Source organism: Bos indicus x Bos taurus, chromosome 2 (assembly GCF_003369695.1).
Source record: "Bos indicus x Bos taurus breed Angus x Brahman F1 hybrid chromosome 2, Bos_hybrid_MaternalHap_v2.0, whole genome shotgun sequence".
In the NCBI taxonomy this organism is placed as follows: Eukaryota; Metazoa; Chordata; class Mammalia; order Artiodactyla; family Bovidae; genus Bos; species Bos indicus x Bos taurus.
The window spans coordinates 44537996-44558421 of record NC_040077.1 but is presented as its reverse complement, the minus strand read 5'-3'; the positions used below and the strand labels follow the sequence as shown (position 1 = coordinate 44558421).

Here is a 20426-nt window from a genome sequence, read left to right as displayed (position 1 = left end):
TTCCCAGCATCAGGGTCGTTTCCAATGAGTCTGCTGTTTGTATCAGGTGGCCAAAGTATTGGAATTTCAGCTTCAGCATTAGTCCTTCCAATGAATATTCAGGGTTAATTTCCTTTAGAATTGAGTAGTTTGATCTCCTTGCTTTTCAGGGTACTCTCAAGGGGCTTCCCTGGTTGCTCAAGCAGTAAAGAATCTGCCTGCAATGCAGGAAATCTAGGTTTAATCCTTGAGTCGGAAAGATCCCCTGCAGAAGGAAATCAGTATTCTTGCATGGAGAATTCCATGGACAGAGAAGTCTGGTGGGCTACAGTTCATGTGGATGCAGTGTCAGACACGATTGAGAAACTTAATAGACACAATATTAAAGTTAGTCTTAAAATCTTTTTCAGGTGTGATATTCCTGCCATGTATAATAATCTGGATGTTTCACAAGATACTTTATTTTCTCAGTATAGTCAGGAAGAATCTATGTAAGTATAGAAATTGCTGAAGTAACTGATTTTCTGGTTCTTTATTAACAATATTCTAATTTGCACACTTATTTATTTCAGGGAAATTTCTACTTTAATTGAAAAATCAAAAGAAGACTCCAAGATGATATTTAAGGTATATTGTTATTTTCATATTTTGGGGTTTTTCAAATCAGCTTTCCATTATTGAGTCTCTTATATTAACGTTAAGATTTGTTCTGTAATGTCTTAACTCTCCTTAGCAGTCTTTAGCAGAATTATAGTTGTTTTATGTGTGGATCTGTATCTGTGTGAGTGCATGTTTGTTTAAATGTATTTGGCTTTATCAAATACTTAAATTGGAAACACAAATTAATGAGCATCTACCATCACCTTTGGAATATTTTTAAAATGTTGAAAGCCAGATTGCCCTTTGACTTGCTAAAGTTTTAAACAGAATTTCTCCAGAAAGTCAGACTTATTTTCTGGTTAATCTGTATGTATGTGTACATTTTTGTGCAGGAGGAACAAAAGGAGAATGACATTGTCGTTCCTCAACATGTCATGGAAAACTGCGGTATGGATGAACATCTTGAAAAGGCTTCCCTTTTGAATAATGAGTGTGGTTCTATTGAGGAAACCAGTCCAAAAATACTGAGCAGTAATAATGATGCCAGAAAAAAAGCTTTAATTGCTTCAAATAAACCAACAGAATGTGCATCTACTACAGAAAATCCATCTGGTGTCAGCAGTAGCTCGGTTTCTATTGCCACCATTTCTGGAGCTCCCTTACAGCCTACAAGTCGAAGGCAATCCTTTATTACTTTGGAAAAGTTTGATGGTTCAGAAAATAGACCTTTTAGTCCATCACCCTTGAATAATATGTCATCAACTGTAATAGTGAAAAGTAACCAGGAAGGCATGGGTAAAACAGATAATCCATCAAAAGCAAAGAAGAGAGAAGTGGCTCTTTCCAAATCTGACTCTGAAAAAATAACACATGGGACTAAGAGATCAAGCCGAAGGTCGAGTAAATCTGAACCAATAGGGAGTAAAAAGTCTAAACCCTTAATGAGATCTGAACAAGAGAAAAGTACTCAAGAATCTGTTGATGGCACAGTAGCCTTAGAAAATAACCCACCTGGCTTGCTTAATCAGACAGAATGTGTGTTAGATAATCAGGTTCATCTCTCTGAATCTACAGTGGAGTTTGAGAATACAATGCTTGAATCAACAGTGGAGAATACTGTATTAGAAAACAATACTGTAGAAGAGAGAACCTTAGAAGTTAACTTGGAATCCAAAGAAAACACACCCCCAGCCATAATAACGGATCAGACAGTAAATGAGGATAGTCATATTCAGGTAACTCCAAATCAGAAAACCCTTAGGCGATCTTTAAGGCGACGTTCAGAAACAGCAGAACCAACCACTGATAGCCAAGATAAAGAAAATAATCATCAAAAAAGGGAAAGACGTAAAGAAGAAGAAAAGACTCCGCAGAAGAGTCCGTTACATGTAAAAGATGATGTTTTACCTAAGCAAAAATTGATTTCTGAACAAAGTGTACAGGGAAACTTAGTTGACAAAGGAAATAATTTACATGAGAAGGCTTTTGGGGAGACCAGTGCTAATGCTGAAATTGATGAAAATAGAAGAAAGCCGGATCTTGAGAATACTAAATCTGAAGGAGATGGTGTGCCGGACATTGCAGATAAATCCTCTGAGAAACCAGTAAGGGGACGAACACGATACCAAACAAGAAGAGCATCCCAGGGTTTACTTTCCAGCATTGAAAACTCAGAATCTGATAGTTCTGAGGCAAAAGAAGAAGGTTCTAAAAAGAAAAGATCTGGAAAATGGAAGAACAAAAGCAGTGACAATGTTGACATGGAAGATCAAGAAGAGAAAATGGTAAAACAGGAATGTATAAAAATTGAAAATCAAGCACATGATTATAAAGGGAATCCTGAAGTAGACAAAGATATAAAATCTCAAATCTGTGAAAAAGGAGATGAAAGTACTACTGTAAGTCTTCAAGATTCTACCGTATCTCCAGATTTATTACAAGTTTATGATGATGTATTGAATACTTCTGAGGGAGAAAGTAAAAGTAACAAAGATGCAGACCATTCCTTTTCAAATCCTTCTGTACCAGAATCAAATCTAAGGACTAGAAATGCCAGTAAGAGGTTACATAAGCGAGATTCTATAGAAAATAGCATGGGGGAATCCTCAAAAATAGGGACATCAGACATTTCTTTGCTTTCTGAAAAAACTCTTCAGACAGTAGAATGCCAGCACAAGAGAAGTAGGAGGGTGAGGCGATCTAAAGGTTGTGATTGTTGTGGAGAAAAATCACAGTCTCAGGAAAAGTCATTTACTGGGTTAAAGGATACAGAAAATTACGATGTAAAAGTCAGTGAAACAAAAAAGACAGATGGGGAAACACCTGTATCTATTTCAGAAACTTCGAAAGCTGATCTGTCCTCGGAGGTTAAACTTTTAGATGAGCATCATAGTGTGAATTTTCATTTGGATCTCAAGGAAGAGAATGATACTACTAATGATTCATTAATTATATCTGAAACTGAGTTAAAAGAAAATACTACTCAAAGCTTTCTTCCTTCTGAAATGGTAAAATTTAAAGAAACTTCTCGTAGGGATTCTGAGGAAGCAATATCTCTAGAAACCCAGGAGCCATCTAATAAGAAATGTAAAACTGTTGACCCACATTTAGATGTTTCCAAAGATATTTCACTGAAATGTTTTTCTTTGGAGACCAAAGAAGAAAAGTCAGAGGCCACTTCAAAAGAGAAATTGAGTACAGAGAACATTGTTATTGTTGAATCAAATGCAGAATCAAATCCAGAAGTAGATGCTATGGAATTGAATGTAGAAAATGATCAGTCTGAAGCTGGCTTCTCTGAACAAAAGAATGTCAAAACTGGTATTCCAGGGAAAGAAGTAACAGAGGAAAACAGTGAAAGAATGGATACACCTGAAAAACTGAAAGCCAATGAAGCAGTAACTGAGGAATTTAATTCAGCTACTGATTATTCGGATACTCCGACATCTGTAAAAGTGAATGCTCAGGTAGAGATCTCTGAACAAATAGCGGTTGGGGAGCTAGGTGGAGGAAGTGATGAATCTGATCCAGGCTCATCTGAAGAAATGAACGCTGAAATGAAAAATTGTGAAAAAACAGCGGTTTGTGAGGTGACTACTGAATCTGACCACGTCACTGAAACCGAAGACGAAGATGTAACTACCACGGCTTCTCTGCCTATAGAAGTTGAAACAAAGGAATTAGATGTAGAAGTCAATAACTTTGTTCCCGACACACTTGAGATGATCACTGAAGAAGGAAAGGTTGACCCTAACAAAACTGAAACGAATACTGAACCTAATAAATTGGAGGAAACACAGTTAGATGACAATCAGATGGTAGTGGAAAGTAATGAAACTTTACCGGAAGTTCACCATACTTCAGAGAAAGTAGAGGAGATAGCACAACCTCTGACATCTGAAACAGATATTTCTGGACTAATATCAGAAGACAGTAATACATCTCCTCAAAAATCGAAGGATATTGATCCTTTACTCATGTCAGCAAACGAGAGTCCTAGTGGCATGCACACACGTTGTGTGTGGTCTCCTTTGGCTTCTCCATCCACCAGCATTTTAAAGAGAGGACTAAAAAGACCCCAAGAAGATGAAATCTCGTCACCTGTCCACAAGGTAGGGGGATGGATGCTGAATGTTCATGAGTCCAAGGTTAATTGGGATAGTTTGGCCACTTGCTGACACTTGGTAAATGATGGGATATTGGGCGTACATGACCATTCGTTATGAATATATGCTATGACAGGGAAGAGGGCAGGCAGAAGGTGGACGTTGAGAAAAAGACTGAAGCCCTTTAGGTATTCCTTTATTTCAGGACCTGGTGTCTGTCGCTCAGTTGTGCTCGACTCTTTGCGATCCCATGGACTGCAGCCTGCCAGGCTCCTCTGTCCATGGGATTTTCCAGGCAGGTATACTAGAGTGGTTTGCCATTTCCTTCTCCAGGGGATCTTTCTGAACCAGGGATCAAACCTGGGTGCCTTGCACTGCAGGTGGATTCTTTACTGACTGAGCTACCAGGGAAGCCTAACACTTAGCTATAAATCTTTATACAACCATCACCATTTTTCACATTTTGCAAAATTGATAATCTCTCATGGTGATTTTTTCTCTGCTATATAATACACAAGGAAACACTTAGAAACCAATAAAGGAGCTTTAGTTAGTACTTACTGTGTACTAGGACATTATCCTGTCTGTTTCACATGTCTTTATATAAACTTAGACCTTTAACAATTAAAAATTTCTTTAGGCTATGCCTTCATTAATTTCTGCGTATGATTTCATTTGTAATTAATCTTGTTAATGCCCCCATCTTCTTCACTACATTTTAATTCTTGTAGTTTGTACACATATGGATTACCTATGTATCTGCTTTAGTCTCTGACCCTGTGACTTGCACATAGTTTAGAAAGGAAAAGTTGCATGTGCTTTACATAGCTCCACTTGTCCTCTATAACTATTTTATAAAGGTACTGTGTGGGCATTCCTTAATTTTGAAATTGGACCTACCATTTACTGTGGAATATATGTGTTTATGTATACAAACATGTATATATAGATAAAATCATACTGACACGTAATTTTGCCTTTAGCCAGCACATTGTGAAAACTTTCCCAAAATATACTAAAAATTTTTAAATTGAGAGTTCAAAGATTAGTTCTTAGGAAAACTTAACACTTGAGGGTTTTTAGTTTGGTCTTGCTTTGCTTTTGAGTCTTTTACCTTTTTTTTTTTTTAATCTTAGGTTTAAATAGGTCATAGAAGTTCTTGAAAAATTTATGAAGATGAAATGATGTCTTCAGTATACTTTAGATTATTAATGCCAGTTAACTGTAGTCATGTTTTGTTTGATAGTAGCTCGTTTAATTTTTATTTACATATGATAGTTTTCTATAGCAGATATTTATAGAAAGTTCCCAATATTTTGGGAATAAGACATTTATATACATATTATGGTTTTGCATGCCCCGTTGGATACTTTTACCAGACAGCTGAGTAGCTGAATAAAGAGTTTAGAAAAGGCCAAAATAACTTCAAGCTGGGCTAAGCTTTTGTTTTTTGTTTTTGTTTTAACAAAAAATCTCACCCATTGCTGTGACTCTGTTACCCTCAAAGAATTAAGAACTAAGATTATTAAGGTATACCAAAGGCCAGTTAGTACTGTCTCTGCCTCTTTACCTCGTTCTTTATGGTTTGTAGTAAGCCTATGAGATTAGTAGAAATTTGTATACTTTTAACTGTCACATGCAATTTCATCAAGTTTCTGCTACTATCCTTTCATTCTCCTCGTTGCTGTACTTTGTATTAGACCATGGATACTTGGAATGACCCTTGGTCTTGAGTAATAGTTGTGAAAACAATCACCAGGAACAACTGCAAGTATGTGCAGTTGGCTTCTAGTAAGATAAATTAGGCCTCCAAACATACATGCTATTTTTGGCTGACCTTATAATGAGAGTTTATGGTATTTTTTTAAAACTTTTTAAAAACGACTTAAATGTTTTCAGGTTCGCCGTGTCTCCTTTGCAGATCCTATATACCAAGCAGGATTGGCAGATGACATTGATAGGCGATGCTCTATTGTTAGGTGCCATTCTTCAAATAGTTCTCTCATGGTAAAAAGTGTTAAAACTTCACCTACTGTGCAATCTAAGGTAAGCTGTAGGCTTTAAAAAATACATATGCAAACACAGAATTGCATCGGGTAATTTGTCTTTTTAAGAAACAAAGCATACTTCGTTTGGATATATTTTTCTTTTGTCTGCTTAAAGCAGACATGAAGAGAAGAGGTGGTAAGAAGCATTGATGAGCCAGCCAGTAATTGATCCAGTAGTATTATTATTACATTTTACATTTTCTGAAAATTGTAAGATATGACTACAGTCTGTCAGTTGTAAAAATAAACTTGTAAATCTAGGGTTCTGAGATTTTTTTCTCCTTTCTTCTGTCTAGCATAATACCACTTCAGCCAAAGGATTTCTGTCCCCAGGATCACGTAGCTCTAAATTTAAGAGCTCAAAGAAGTGTTTAGTAAGAAGTGCTTTAGTTTTCATGCAACTTTATATTTTCATGTTCAGTTAGGTGACCTCTGTTTAACAGCTTTTGAAATTTATTCTAAGATTGCAGAAATGGCTAAGGAATCTGTGCCATGCCCAACAGAAAGTGTTTACCCTGCTTTGGTGAACTGTGTAGCACCAGTTGAAATCATTTTACCTCAGATTACATCCAACATGTGGTAAGTGGTTATTGATCTCTGGCCTATACCTAGAGATGCCGCTTTGTTAACAGGGATGTTTAAATGATCAGGGTTCTCATGTTTAGGATTGATTTATCCATACTTTCACACATTTTATTTTAGAAGTAAATGAAAATACAGCTGGGAAGATGGTTGAGATAGGGCAGTAATAGAAGGATTGAACGGTTGATCTTGCTTGAGCCAGGCATATACATCAGATTCAAATTTTGTTGTAAATGCACGTATGTCCATCCTCTGTGGGATAGGTGTGTCTATGTAAATTTTGTTATGATTGAGCTTAAATCAGGAAATTCAATTGGATAGGCCCTTACAAATAGAAAATATAAAACTTTGTGATGTTTTTCCTGTTTCTCTTATCTCTTTAGGGCAAGAGGACTGGGACAGCTCATTAGAGCCAAGAATATAAAAACAATTGGCGATTTGAGTACCCTTACAGCATCTGAAATAAAAACTCTTCCTATCCGTTCTCCAAAAGTGTCTAACGTTAAAAAGGCTCTCAGAATATATCATGAGCAGCAGGTAAAGACGTAGATGTTAAATTGTGTATGAGTAAATGATGAAACAGTACAACTCCAAAAGTTTGCATTTCAAGTATTGCTTTAAAAGCTCATTTTATATGATGCCTTAACTTCCTTTACCCTGCAGTCAAGAGTAACTTAGAAGGTTGATTTATAATTCCACAGAGAAGTTTACTTATTTGTTTTGTACTGTTATTGTGTATTACACCTCTTTATTCTTTGAATTCTATTTTTCTAGCTCGTCTTTTATGTCTACCAACTAAGTGATTGGTTTCCTGGCTGCTATTTCTAAAACCTAGATGTTCAGATCTAAACATTTACTCCCAAAAAATCTTGCAGATTTGTGGTTAACAGTATTTTGATTTTGATATCCAAAGCAGTTGTGATCTTTTTTTTTTTTTAACTTGTTCTTCCTATCAACTTTTTTTTTTTTTTTTTTTTAATTAATACACACAAACATTTTCAGGTTATGGACATTTCTTAAGATTCTTATGAAAACCGAGATTATTTCCCTCTAAAAATACATACAGAAAATTTTGTGTATCATTTCAGAAGAGTTTACAAACTGTCTGAAACCCATTCAGAAACCTTTTATGTATTCATCGATAGGCAAAACTGTGAATAAATAAAAAACGGAGTATGTTAAGAGTGAAAATGGTGTTCTATTAGAATTTCTGAGATTGGAGTTTGCAGGCTACTGAAGACTTCAGTATTCTTAAAAGTCCTTGATTTATTATTAATTTTGTTTGATCTTTTAAAACATTTAACCAGTTCAAGAAAAACAAAAACTATTCGTAATTTGCATTTTTGTAAGATGAAGAGTTGAAACTGCTTTATTGAGGTACAACCACATACCATAAAATTCGCCCACCCAAAGCACACAAGTGGTTTTTTAGTACAGTCACAAAGTACCACAGCCTTCACCAAGACCTAATTTTAGAACATTTTTTATTCTTTTAAAAAACGGAACAACATCTACCCATTCATCAGTCACTGCATTTCCACCCCCAAAGCAACTATTAATTTTGTCTCTCCTATTGTGGACATTTCATAAAAGGTGGGTTCTTATAACCTGTATATAGTCTTTTGTGATTAGTTTCTTTAACTGAGCATAGTGTTTTCAAGGTTCACAAGTATTAGTACTTCATTCCTCTTTATGGTTAAATAGTAGGTTGGTGCAAAAGTAATTGTGGTTTCAGACCTTGAATTTTAAAACATTATATGAATAACTAGGTTCAAACACATCTTTATTAATCAAAATAGGAACCATTATAGTCAGCACCTTTTTCCCAGTGAGAAATGTTTGTTTATTCTTGTGGTGTAAAAATCTATCCTTTGAGAGTTGATGAACCTCTTGAAAGTAGTTTCTGCCTACTGCTGGGTGTGGAAATGTTTTCCCTGGAAAAAAGTTGTCGAGATGCTTGAAGAAGTGGTAGTTGGTTGGCGATAGGTCAGGTGAATATGGCAGATGAGGCAAAACTTTGTAACCCAAGTTGTTGATTCAACTTTTGAAGTGTTAGTTGTGCAACATGCAGCTAGACGTTATTGTGGAGAAGAATTGGGGTCATTCTGTTGACCAATGTCAGCTGCAGGGGTTGCAGTTTTCGGTATATCTCATCAATTTGCTAAGCATACTTCTCAGATGTAATGGTTTCACCAGGATTCAGAAAGCTGTAGTGGATCAAATGGGCTGCAGACCACCAAACGGTGACCATGACCATTTTTTGGTTACAATTTTGTCTTTGGGAAGTGCTTTGGAGCTTCTCAGCCCAGCCACTGAGCTGTTCATTGCTGGTTTTTGTACAAAATCCACTTTTCATTGCATGTCACAATCTGAGAAATGTTTTGTTGTTACTGTGTATAATAAGAGATGACGACACTTCAAAATGATGATGTTTTTGATTTGCAGTCAGCTCATGAGGCACCCACTTAACCAAGCCTTTTTACCTTTCCAATTTGCTTCAAACACGGAGCAACTGTAGAACGGTTGACGTTGAGTACTTGGGCAACTTCTCTTGTAGTTGTAAGAGGATCAGCTTCAATAATGGCTCTCACTTGGTCTTTTTCAACTTGCGATGGTCAGCCACTATACTTCTCATCTTCAAGGCTCTTGTCTCCTTTTCAAAACTTCTTAAACTACCACTGGACTGTATGTTCACGAGCAGTTCCTGGGCCAAATGCGTTGCTGATGTTGTGAGTTGACTGCTCTTTTTGTGACTCATTTTGAACTCAAATAAGAAAACTGCTCACACTTGTTTTTTGTGTAATATCATTTCCATAGTCTAAATAAATATAAATAGCAAGTAATAAGTCGTTAGCAAAAAAACATAAAGCGAGAAATGCTCATTAAAATGATGTATAACATAACCACATTTATTTTGGAATGTATTTCAGTATCAAATGATGAATTTCAACTGTGAAAACTAGAATTACGTTTGCACCAACCTAATAATACCTCATTCTGTGACTGTACAGCATTTTGGTTATCCATTCATCACTTAGTGAACATTTGGGTTGTTTACACCCTTTTCTATTACAAATATGCTGTTATGTACATTCATATACAAGTTTTTGTGTGGACATGTTTTTTATTTTTCTTAGGTGTATCTGTAACAGAATCTAATTTTTGGGTCATACGGGAACTCTGGCTTCCCTGGTGGCTCGGTGGTAAAGAATGTGCCTGCCAAATGCAGGAGATGCCGGTTAGATCCCTGAGTCAGGAAGATCCCCTGGAGAAGGACAAAGCAACCCACTCTAATTTTCTTGCTTGGGAAATCCCATGAATAGAGGAATCTGGTGGGCTGTAGTCTATGGAGTGGCCAAGAGAGTCAGTTGTATATAAACAACCCCCAGTGATTTTAAGCAGCTAAGTATAACCCCTTAATTTTATTCTCCAGATTACAAATCTTGCAGGTAGTGTCCCTTCACATTTTTATAAACCTAAGTTGTGGGAATGGTTAAAAAGTTGATGGACAGGTGTTGAGGAAGGGGGAATTTAAATTTGATAAATTTAAGTCATTGAATTCAGGGGTCTTTGTTTTTGGATGAAATTATCAGTCCATGGAGTTGCAAAGAGTTGGACACGATGTGATGACTAAACAGCAGAAACAATCTGAAAGTAGCATTTTCTCAATCAGCAATCAATAAGCCCTGTTCCCAGACCTTTGAAAATTGTGTTCTTTTTAAAAATAGAAGTCCATATATTTAAGCTTGAAAATGTCTGCCTTAGACTTGCTTTTCCCATGTTCCCAAACCTAGAGAATAAAATGTAATTTTTCTTGGCTACCACGGCTATATTTCTGGACAAATTCATTAAGAAATAATATAAATTCCTTAACCTCTCTTTGAAAAAACACTACATAGTTCTGTTTTTGTGTTAGTAGAACCATGGGTTCTTAACAGTATTAGCCAGACTGTACAACATAGTATGTCAGATTCTTTTCCAGTGTTAGTGGTTTTATTATTATTAGTCCTGTTAAAAATAACTCAGTTTGTCACTTTTGTTTTTATTTTTACTTATCTTAATGCATAAATCAAGGTGAAGTCTCGTGGACTAGAAGAGATTCCAGTTTTTGATATTTCTGAAAAAACAATAAATGGAATGGAAAATAAATCTATCTCTCCTGATGAAGAAAGACTTGCCTCAGGTATATTTTAACAAAACGGGACAGTTTTATAAGATTGGTTGACTTTATTGAAGAAATACTTTGTTATTCTGCTTTTAGTTCTAATTTGAGCATGCTCTGTGAATTTTTTTGTGTGATAGTTGTCAAATACATGAAAAAATAACTGACTTCTAGTATATCCAGTTGCTTTTTCTCTAATTGACAACTTTTATTCTATCAAGATCTAGAATCAGGATATAAACTAAACATTGCGATCCAGTTATGTTCATGAAAATGAAGTAGTCAGGATTTCTTTAGTGGCACGGAATAAGCTGTGGTGATTTTTCTGTAGCCTCACTCTCTTATCTTGAGCGGGGACTACCTCAGCAAGCACTCTTAATTTGAAACCTAGGCACTTAAATTTTTTATTAACTTAGAAGGAGATGCAAGTTAAGATGTATCTGGAATAGATTTTAATAGTGCTATTTTCTTCTCTTTCCTTTAGATTTAATTGATCCTGTTGCTTTAGAAGCTCCGTTATCTAAAAATCTTGTGGCACAGATTAGCGCACTTGCTCTTCAACTAGATTCAGAAGATCTCTATAATTATTCAGGAAGCCAGCTATTTGAAATGCACGAGAAACTTGGTAGCATGGCAAACTCTATAATTAAAAATCTGCAGTCACGTTGGAGGTCACCAGCCCATGAAAATTCTTTTTAGTGTTTTAAGAGAAAATTGAATTATTTTTTTTTAATCACTGGATTTGTTGACTCATAAAGTAAGTTCTGAAATATAGCACAATTTTGGACTGAATGTTTGCAAAGTTGGTAATTTCAAATGCTAAAGAACAATAGCTTATTAAGTTAATTTTGTGAGTGAGAGCAATCTTTCCTGTGTAACATATTTTCTTGGCTGCTATGCATAGTTTTTCCAGAACTTAAAGTAGTTTACTGAAATGTGAAAGCAGAAACTACAAGCAAAAGCATAAATTTTGTTTTACGTACTCATGCATATTTTAATGAAACATTTTATGTAATATACCTCTTCTAAGTAAGAAAAACTGAAATTTTTTATTTGAAGTTTTTGCTTAACTGATAAGATGTTTATACTTTCTTTCTTTTTTTTTTTTTGGTGCTTGAGGTTTAAGAAATTTGTTCTTGGTAAAACACCCCAAATGAGAGGCAAAAGAATTTTTTGGAATGTTTTTCACAGACAGAGCAGCTTCATTTGGACAGCTCTCAAGAAAAATAATCAAAAGTTTCAACTATAGGGGTTAAATATTAAAGCAGAATTTAGTGATTCCATTCACTTGCATTAGCAAATACTTGTGCAGCAGCATTTGCCTGTGAAAATACACTCTTATGAGATACATACTATTCATTTAAAAATGCACGACTGTTTGTACATTATGTATAGATTAAGTCTTTAATTTATAAATTTCAGTCTTCGTTAGTTGCATGAGTTTTTCTGTAGCCTCTTGTGAATACCTTTGTTTAATAGAAACATAATTTTGTATATATTGAATACTGAGATATCAGTATGGATAATAGACGTGCTTCATGGGATTGCTGCAGATATTTGTAGGATTCTGTATCTACAAATAAAACAACAAAAAGTTTTGTACTTAGTTAATAGTTAAACATGAGTTTATTTTCTAAAGTAAGCAGAACAAATACGAGAAATGAGAAAGTGTTACATGACAACCTTGCTGTTCATTTCCATAACCTTTTTTTTCCCCCCTTTTGGTTTGAAAGAGGGGATTAGCCACCAGAAATAGTGCCTCGTTACATTTCTCTTTAATGGGGAGTTAGCTTGAGTATTTTCATTATAACTTGGATCATAAGAAACCTAGAGCTTATCTGCTCTCCACCTATACCTAAAGCAAACTTGGGAGAAATCTGAAAACTGTTCTTTAAAATATGTATGTTTTATTCAGTTTAAAAAAATAGGGTGTATGTAATTAAAACATTTCTAATTTTACCAACTGGTATTAGTGCCTGCCTTTCCCATATTTGTTTCATCTTTTTAACAAATATCTCACTTGTTTTCTAAATAGAATGAGTAATCTCAGTTTTAGACTTAATTCAGAAGTAACCCCTACTTGAAAAAGCACACATTCATTAACAACTTATGGAAAGTTTAATCCTTGTGTCTTGGTTAGCTTTATATTCAGAAGGGGACTGCCACCCAGTCACGATAAAAGTTGGTTTCATTTTCATGATCCATTATCATTACATTGTAAATATTTTGGGGTCTAAGTTTGGTATTTATATGCTGAGGATGGTTTTAAAAGAAAATCTGGGACCATTGAACCTGAAGGATTGTAGCTTGAATTTAAACACTTATAATTTTGGTTTAATTTGTCATTTATTCCCCAAGTTCTATGTGAGTAAACAGGCACGTTTTGATTGAACAGGTGTTAGTAGAAGGGATAGGTATGTATGTTGAGAGGAACCAGAATTAACTCATTTCACAACCTCATATCTTAATATTTGTGTGAGCTAAACTTACCTGCTGGTGGACTGAAGTTCCTGGGAAGGTGGACAGTATAGCAGAAAATGTGACCAAAATGAATACCATTTACTTAAATCACAAGTTTGGTGCAAGTGCAGATACTAAATTTAGAACATCCTGGTTTAACCAGGATATATTCTAAAACATTTAAAAACCAATTTGCTAAATCTTAGTTGTTGATAAAGTTATGTGTTTATTTAGGCTCCTTATTTTCAATATTGCCTTAAAACTTTCTGCAGATTTTTCTACTATTTCTGGAAGAGCAAAAAGCATTAATATTCCATGATCAGCTCCAGTGTGTGTCTTTTTACCATTAAAGTGAAATAAGTTTTTTCAAATAATTTCTAATGGTTAATAAAACATGACAGACATTACTAAGAAGACTCAAATGTCATTTTTAATTTTATGCATTTATAAAGAATATAGTTGCATGTAGAACCATAGTATAATTTTTGATGTTCAAAAATGAATTTCCAGTATCTCAGTGAGCACATAATTAAAGATGCTCTGCAGTTTGAACAAGTTTGAAAGCCATTGTTGAATAGTGGAGAGCTTTTGCTCTAGTTTCTTTGTCAATTATAGGATGATTTAGGTTAATAATGCAGTAGAATAACAGTCAAAAATAAGATTTGAATATGAATTTCCCATGATTCTGTTTATTTGCAGGTTGGTAGTAGTCAGAAGTGTTTTACATTTAAGAATCATAAAAATGTCAAGAAAATTCAGTTATGTTTTGACTAAAGGTGGGAGGGAAGACAAGAAAATTGGGAAATTGGAAAAATGGGAGGGGTATGTGGAAAATATACAAGTAGAGTTTTGTTTTGATTTTTAAAGAGATGAGTAGTTAAAAGTGAGTGCTGTTTTAAAGGCAGGCTTAGTTGAAATTTAACAAAAGATGTGAAAACTTAACTCATTTTCTTTTAATGCCATTCCTTCTGACTTTGACTTTATAATCCATTAAGAAAAGCCTAGTTTCTATTTAGTATTCTTCATAACTGATTTTCTGGGAGATTATTTGTGAGCCAGGGTTAGAGGTTGTTAAAAAAAGCAGTTGTTAATGTTATTAGGCTGGGGCTTGAGTCAGGGGAGTTAGCTGCCTGCTTGTTATTACAACACATGTCCATTTTATCCCTAAGCCATTAGAAAGGTCTTATACTTTGTATACAAACATTAGAGTGAAGTCCTGACTTTATTAATTAATACTGCTGCTGCTAAGTCACTTCAGTCGTGTCCGACTCTGTGCGACCCCATAGACGGCAGCCCACCAGGCTCCCCCATCCCTGGGATTCTCCAGGCAAGAACCCTGGAGTGGGTTGCCATTTCCTTCTCCAATGCGTGAAAGTGAAGTTGCTCAGTCGTGTCTGACTTCTAGCAACCCCCTGGACTGCAGCCCACCAGGCTCCTCTGTCCATGGGATTTTCCAGGCAAGAGTACTGGAGTGGGGTGCCATCGCCTTCTCCGATTAATTGATACAGTGCTTCTCAAACCTACATGTATTTGTTAAAATGCAGATTCTGATTCAGTAGGTATGTGATGAGAGCCTAATAGTTCATTTCTAAGAATTTCCATGTGATCCATACAAATGCTGATGTCTGTGTACTGCATTTGTGGTCATAGGTCTAAGAGGCTTCAAGATCCAAATTAGCAATTGGTAACCCAGGCAGATGTATATCCTTAAAATTATTGCCACAAAATATAACTACTAGTCTTTTTTTAAGAAACCTTTTCAGATGTCTGAATTGAGGATTCTGACTGGTCTTGAAGGCTTCATATTAAAGTTAAAAATTTTAAATAAAATTGTTAAAAGTAGAATTTTGCCTAATATGGGGCCTTTTAATATAGAAGATAAGTATTTTATGTTATCAAGAACCTGATTAAGCAGTTCGGACAATGTGGAGTCTTATGAGTATATACGAATTATGTTCTGACTTTTTAAATTTTCATAATATTAGAGATGAATTTAGTCTCTAAATCTTGCCTTCTAGGTTATAGGACTTCATTTTTTTATTAATAAACATTGAAAATAGGCTACCCCTAACAAAGGTTAATTTGGCAGTGAAGTTAGCAGTGCTATAGTAAGTCCATTCTGACAAGTCCATTCTGTGCCTTGATATTCAAGTTTACTGAAGACCTCTGGTGAGTGCTGTGACAGTATGTGATTGAAACTTCCTATTTTGTTGCAAAATGGAGTTGAAAGAGTTGAGTAGTCTGATCTTCAAAAATGAGGGTTTTTTGGGCATTCTTTTAAGATGATATTTGCCTTCATATTTATTAAAAATAAATACTTTTATTGTAAGAACTGCCCTCATCTAAAGCACTTAATTAAGGAAATGTCAGAAGTAATGGGTTTTAAAAACTGATTATCAAAATTTATTGATTGTTCAATCTGTAAAACAAATCTGGTCTTTGTGGTTTTTCATGGCCCGGTTAATTGTGTCTATTATATGCCAGGTTTTGTATATTGCTCTTTGAAAGTTCCATTAAAATCTGATTCATTTTGATTTGAAGATCTGTAAATTAGATCTGTAGTCTAATAAAATTATGAGCATTCATTTAGTTCTTGGAATAGAATGTTAAATTTTACAGTGTGATCTTTACCATTTTTTTTTCTTTCTGTGCCAAGCCTTTAACCAAAGAACAGTTAAAACTAAGTGCCAAGCTGTAAATGCTTACTCCCCTGAAATATGCCATTAGAATAAAAGTTAACTTCTCCCTTTACCTGTGATTATAAAATTAAAGACAGTATTTTAAATTGATGTCACATGTCACATGGAAGAAAAGAACCTCCGTAGCTTTTGGTTTTCTACATGTAAGAGAGGGAACAATACCTTTATGTCACAGTGTACCATTTTATAATTGAATGAAACTAAGTTTATCAGCAAATTTACATGTTGATTGAGATTGATGCACTGATAAATGATGAAGAGAAGAGAAAGATCGATTGAAATAGCAATAAAGAATTAGACCATTAAGTTAACAGTTATCTTTATAATTTTGAAAGTAGCTGACAGCCAGTGGTCCCTGAGTTATTCTACATGTAATACAGTATCATAATAGTTTATTAATCCCTTGGGTAATTGTTTAGAAATATATTTTATACTCCACCTCCCATCAGTAAATAATTCCAACAAAAGACTGATTTCTTAAATGGATGAACTGCATAGAAGTAGAAAGCTCACTTTCAAAATAGTGTCATGAAACTGAAAATGGAATATAGAATAATAGCTGTTTTGATACTTAATTGAATAACAGGTGTCTGAAGAATTTATTTTTTATGGAATGGAAATTTTGTAGAAAAATGGAATTAATAGTTGATTTTGATAATAGGAAACAAAAGACAGCAGTCTTTAATAAGTTTTTAAAGAGCAGGGAGGGATTGACAAACCATAGCCTGCCACTTCTTTTTACATTTAAGGAACTGAGAATGAATTTTATGTTTTCTAATGGTTGGAAAGAAAATATTTTGTGACAATGCATAAAATTGTTTTGTTGGTAAATCAGGTTTTTCTGGGACACAGCGGTGCTTATTTACATGTTTGGCTGCTTTCATGCTATCGTGGCAGAATTGAGTAGTCTGAAGACTGGGTGGCCTGTAATAATGAACATAACTACATATTTACTACTTGCTGACCCTTAAATTGTGCCAGTCCTTGACATATGCAGTTGTTTTGTTCATATATGGCATGTCGTCAGTTTGGTTACTTCAGCTGGCAGAATAGGGTTTTTTAATTTAATTTCTGTATCCATTATTTAGATTTTATTTTATAAAATGAGTTCCCCTGATTTCATTTATGTCTTACTGTTGTTTAGTATTTTTTATGTATACCTTTTTCTCCTTAAATTCTTAAAACATTTTTATGTATTTGCCATGGATATTAAGGGACGTGATATGTAAAGGAAAGGCATCTGGCACTAATTGGTTAAATCACACCTGTAAAACAAATTGGGGGGGGTTGGGAGTTTGCTTTCTGTGTTGGTGAGTAATCAATTACTTTCGATCTTAAACACTACCTCTTGTGGATAGACTTGACTAATATGCACTTAGAAGAGGACTGAGAGAAGCCAAATCAGTCATTTATTAGCCCTATAATATTTTTGTTTTCATCACTTGATAAATCTAAGAGAGCTTAGTTTTACATTCAAAAAGTATTTATATTTGATAAGTCGAATGATTTAAGTTGAAACTTCACAGAAGTATGTGTTCATTCCTTGATTACCTATACTAGCAGATGGGAAATAAGGGTACAGTCAGTTTTGTTTAATGTTTATACAATGTTTGAAGCAGGTGCACCTAAAGTTGTATTTTCAGGTTCATTTTGACTGGTTGAAGGAGAGAGAATCTGTGTCTGATCCACAGTAAAACTTTCATGATCTATTGAGAGTTGACTGTTACCACTTGCCAATCGAAACTGGATATTGAAACATTTTTAACGAAACGCACTTTAATCTGAAATAAAATTTAAAAAGAAAAAAGTAAATTCTGGTACTTGTTTTTCTTTGGTGTTTGAGTTTTTTTAATTTTTTTTCTGTTTCAATGAGACCTCCTGAAATTAATTAAATGGTTCAGACACCAGCCAAAAATGAGTATTGTATTCCTCCACGATGATATGAACCGTTCATATTCTTGCCCTCTTTTATGGCCTGTTTTTAACCAGAGAGGATCTCTCTGTTTTATTCATAGTTTCAAGGGTTCCACACACTTCTAAATTCATACTTTTAAAAAAATTGAAATATAGTTTATTTATAATATTGTGCTAATTTCAGGTATACAGCAAGGTGGTTCAGTATTATATATTTTATTTCAGATTATTTCCATTAAAGGTTATTAGAAAATACTGAATATTGTTCCCTGTGTTACACAGTAAATCTTTTGTTGCTTGTCTGTTTTATGTATAGTAGTGTTTATCTATTAATCCTATACTTAAAGTTTATCCCCCTTTCTCCTTTCCCTCTTTTGGTAACCATAAGTTTGTTTTCTATGCCTATGAGTCTTTTTATAGAGATTAATTTGTATTTTATAGATTCTGCATGCAAGATGATATTTGACTGACTTTGATATTTTCTAGGTCCATCCATGTTGTTTCAAATGACAATGTTATATTCTTTATTATGGCTGAGTAATATTGTGTGTAATTTATATATATATATTTACACAGTACCTGATTGTAGGTTTGCTTTGGCATTTCTCTAATACTTAGTAATTTTGAGCATCTTTTCATGTGCCTGTTGGCCACATGTTGTCTTTAGAGAAATATCTGTCCAGATCTTATGCCAGTTTTTTGATTGGGTGGTTTGGTTTTTTTGGTATTGAGTTGCATGAACTGTTGGTATATTTTGGAACTTAAGCCCTCATAGGTGGCATCGTTTCCAAATATATTTCTCCCATTGTGAGGTTGTCTTTTCATTATATGATGGTTTTCCTTTGATGTGCAAAAGCTTAAAGTTTGATTAGGTCCCATTTGTTTATTTTTGCTTTTATTTTGCTTAGAAGACTAAATTCATACTTTTAAGTAAGAAAAAAAGTGTAAGATTACTGTCATTAGTTTACTATGGCTTCTGTAAAAATCAAAAACTGAAAGGCTTAAATAATAGAAATTTATTGTCTTGGTTCTATAGGCTAGAAGTCTGAGATAAGATGTCAGCAAGGGTTGGTTCCTTCTAAGGGCTGTGAGGAAGGCTATTCCATGCCTCTCTTTTAGCTTCTTGTGGTTGCTAGCAATTTTTGGCTTTCCATCACCCCAGTCTCTGCCTTCATTTTTACATGTGCTCTTTGCTCTGTGTCTCCAGACACAAATTAAGGAGCTTAGGGAGAACATTATTACTACAGCAATAAAATAACGTGACAGATCTTTTGCTTTTTAGTAAAGATACTCTGTACACTGAAGCAACAAGCCATTATTGCCCATTTAATGCCTTTGACACAAACTGCCAGCCTACTGGATCCAGATGAGGAAGATCCCTTGAAGATTGGATCCCACAGCTATTTCTAAAACTTTATAAGCCAAGCCATAAGGAAAGCTTGCTGAACACAGTCCAACATTTGTTCATATTTTTTTAATTGAAATATAGTTGATTTTCAGAGTTGTGTCTTGTGCATTTTTAAGTTTAGTTTTTGTGGTGAAGTCTAGCATAGATTTGCTTTGTTGAAGTTTAGATCTTAAAACTATTAAAAAGTAATGCTCATTCCGTCAATGGTGTTTGTTGCAGAATTACAGATTTTATTAGACACTAGTGTAACACCAGTTTATATTGACTATCAGCTTCATAACTTCAGAACTGGATTAGAAATAAAAGTATCAGCAGTCAATAAGCAAGGAAAAGGTGAGTATCTGCCATTTTTAAAAACTGTTTAACATGTTTAGAATTCTTGATTTAGAAAAGAAATACTGTTAAACATTTTAGTAATGGAGAAAGACTCTGGGTTGATACAGCAATAATAATGCAGAAACTTCTAAAAATGTCTGTGCTGAAATCATTTAAAACCCAAAAGAAAATTTTTTAATTATATAAAACCTATGGGTTTAATGTTGTCTCAGGTTTTATGTGCAAGTCCAGAAAATAGAGGTAAGTCTAGTTTAATAATTGGATAGATTAATTGTACTAATACACTGGTGAATTACTTAGGTATGTGTAGAAACAAATTAAGGGATGGTACAACCGTAAATCATAACAAAAACTATTAGGCAGTTTGAGAACTTGGAGAATAGTGGAGAGTCTAAACTGAAATACTAACAAGATTTGTAGGTCATGTAGACAGGATTGATGCTTTGAAGTGTCTAAATAGCTTCAACGTAGTTGGCTGGGAGCATGCCAGTCCTGCCAGTCCTCTGCACAGTGCCGTACATCCAACCTTCATCAATAGCTTGAACATTGACAATGGCATCTCCATCTTTGAAGGATACCTCATCTGCATCAGCAGCCATATAGTCATACATGGCACGGAAGATTTTCTGTGGG

At 34.6% G+C, this 20426-nt stretch overlaps 2 protein-coding genes across 34 annotated transcripts in view; one reads left to right on the top strand and one right to left on the bottom strand.

The window, feature by feature from the left end:
* Positions 1-17947, top strand: part of RIF1 (replication timing regulatory factor 1) — a 62327-nt gene extending 44380 nt beyond the window's left edge. For 2 of the 5 annotated variants that reach the window (XM_027560993.1, XM_027560998.1), the window contains exons 28-36: positions 390-470; positions 552-606; positions 972-4190; positions 6084-6230; positions 6529-6606; positions 6696-6811; positions 7198-7351; positions 10889-10997; positions 11461-17947. In XM_027560993.1, coding sequence (XP_027416794.1) covers positions 390-470; positions 552-606; positions 972-4190; positions 6084-6230; positions 6529-6606; positions 6696-6811; positions 7198-7351; positions 10889-10997; positions 11461-11675 — 4174 coding nt within the window. In that variant the 3' untranslated portion in view covers positions 11676-17947. The remainder of the gene's footprint in view (positions 1-389; positions 471-551; positions 607-971; positions 4191-6083; positions 6231-6528; positions 6607-6695; positions 6812-7197; positions 7352-10888; positions 10998-11460) is intronic. The other 3 variants (XM_027561017.1, XM_027561007.1, XM_027561025.1) reach the window with 3 other exon arrangements.
* Positions 17948-19663: 1716 nt separating this feature from the next.
* The window catches only part of NEB (nebulin), a 219241-nt gene continuing 218478 nt past the window's right edge, over positions 19664-20426 (bottom strand). For 24 of the 29 annotated variants that reach the window (XM_027560980.1, XM_027560767.1, XM_027560809.1 and 21 more), the window contains one exon: positions 19667-20419. In XM_027560980.1, the coding sequence (XP_027416781.1) occupies positions 20246-20419 (174 nt within the window). In that variant the 3' untranslated portion in view covers positions 19667-20245. Of the gene's footprint in view, positions 20420-20426 lie in introns of all 29 variants that reach the window. The other 5 variants (XM_027560876.1, XM_027560903.1, XM_027560920.1 and 2 more) reach the window with 3 other exon arrangements.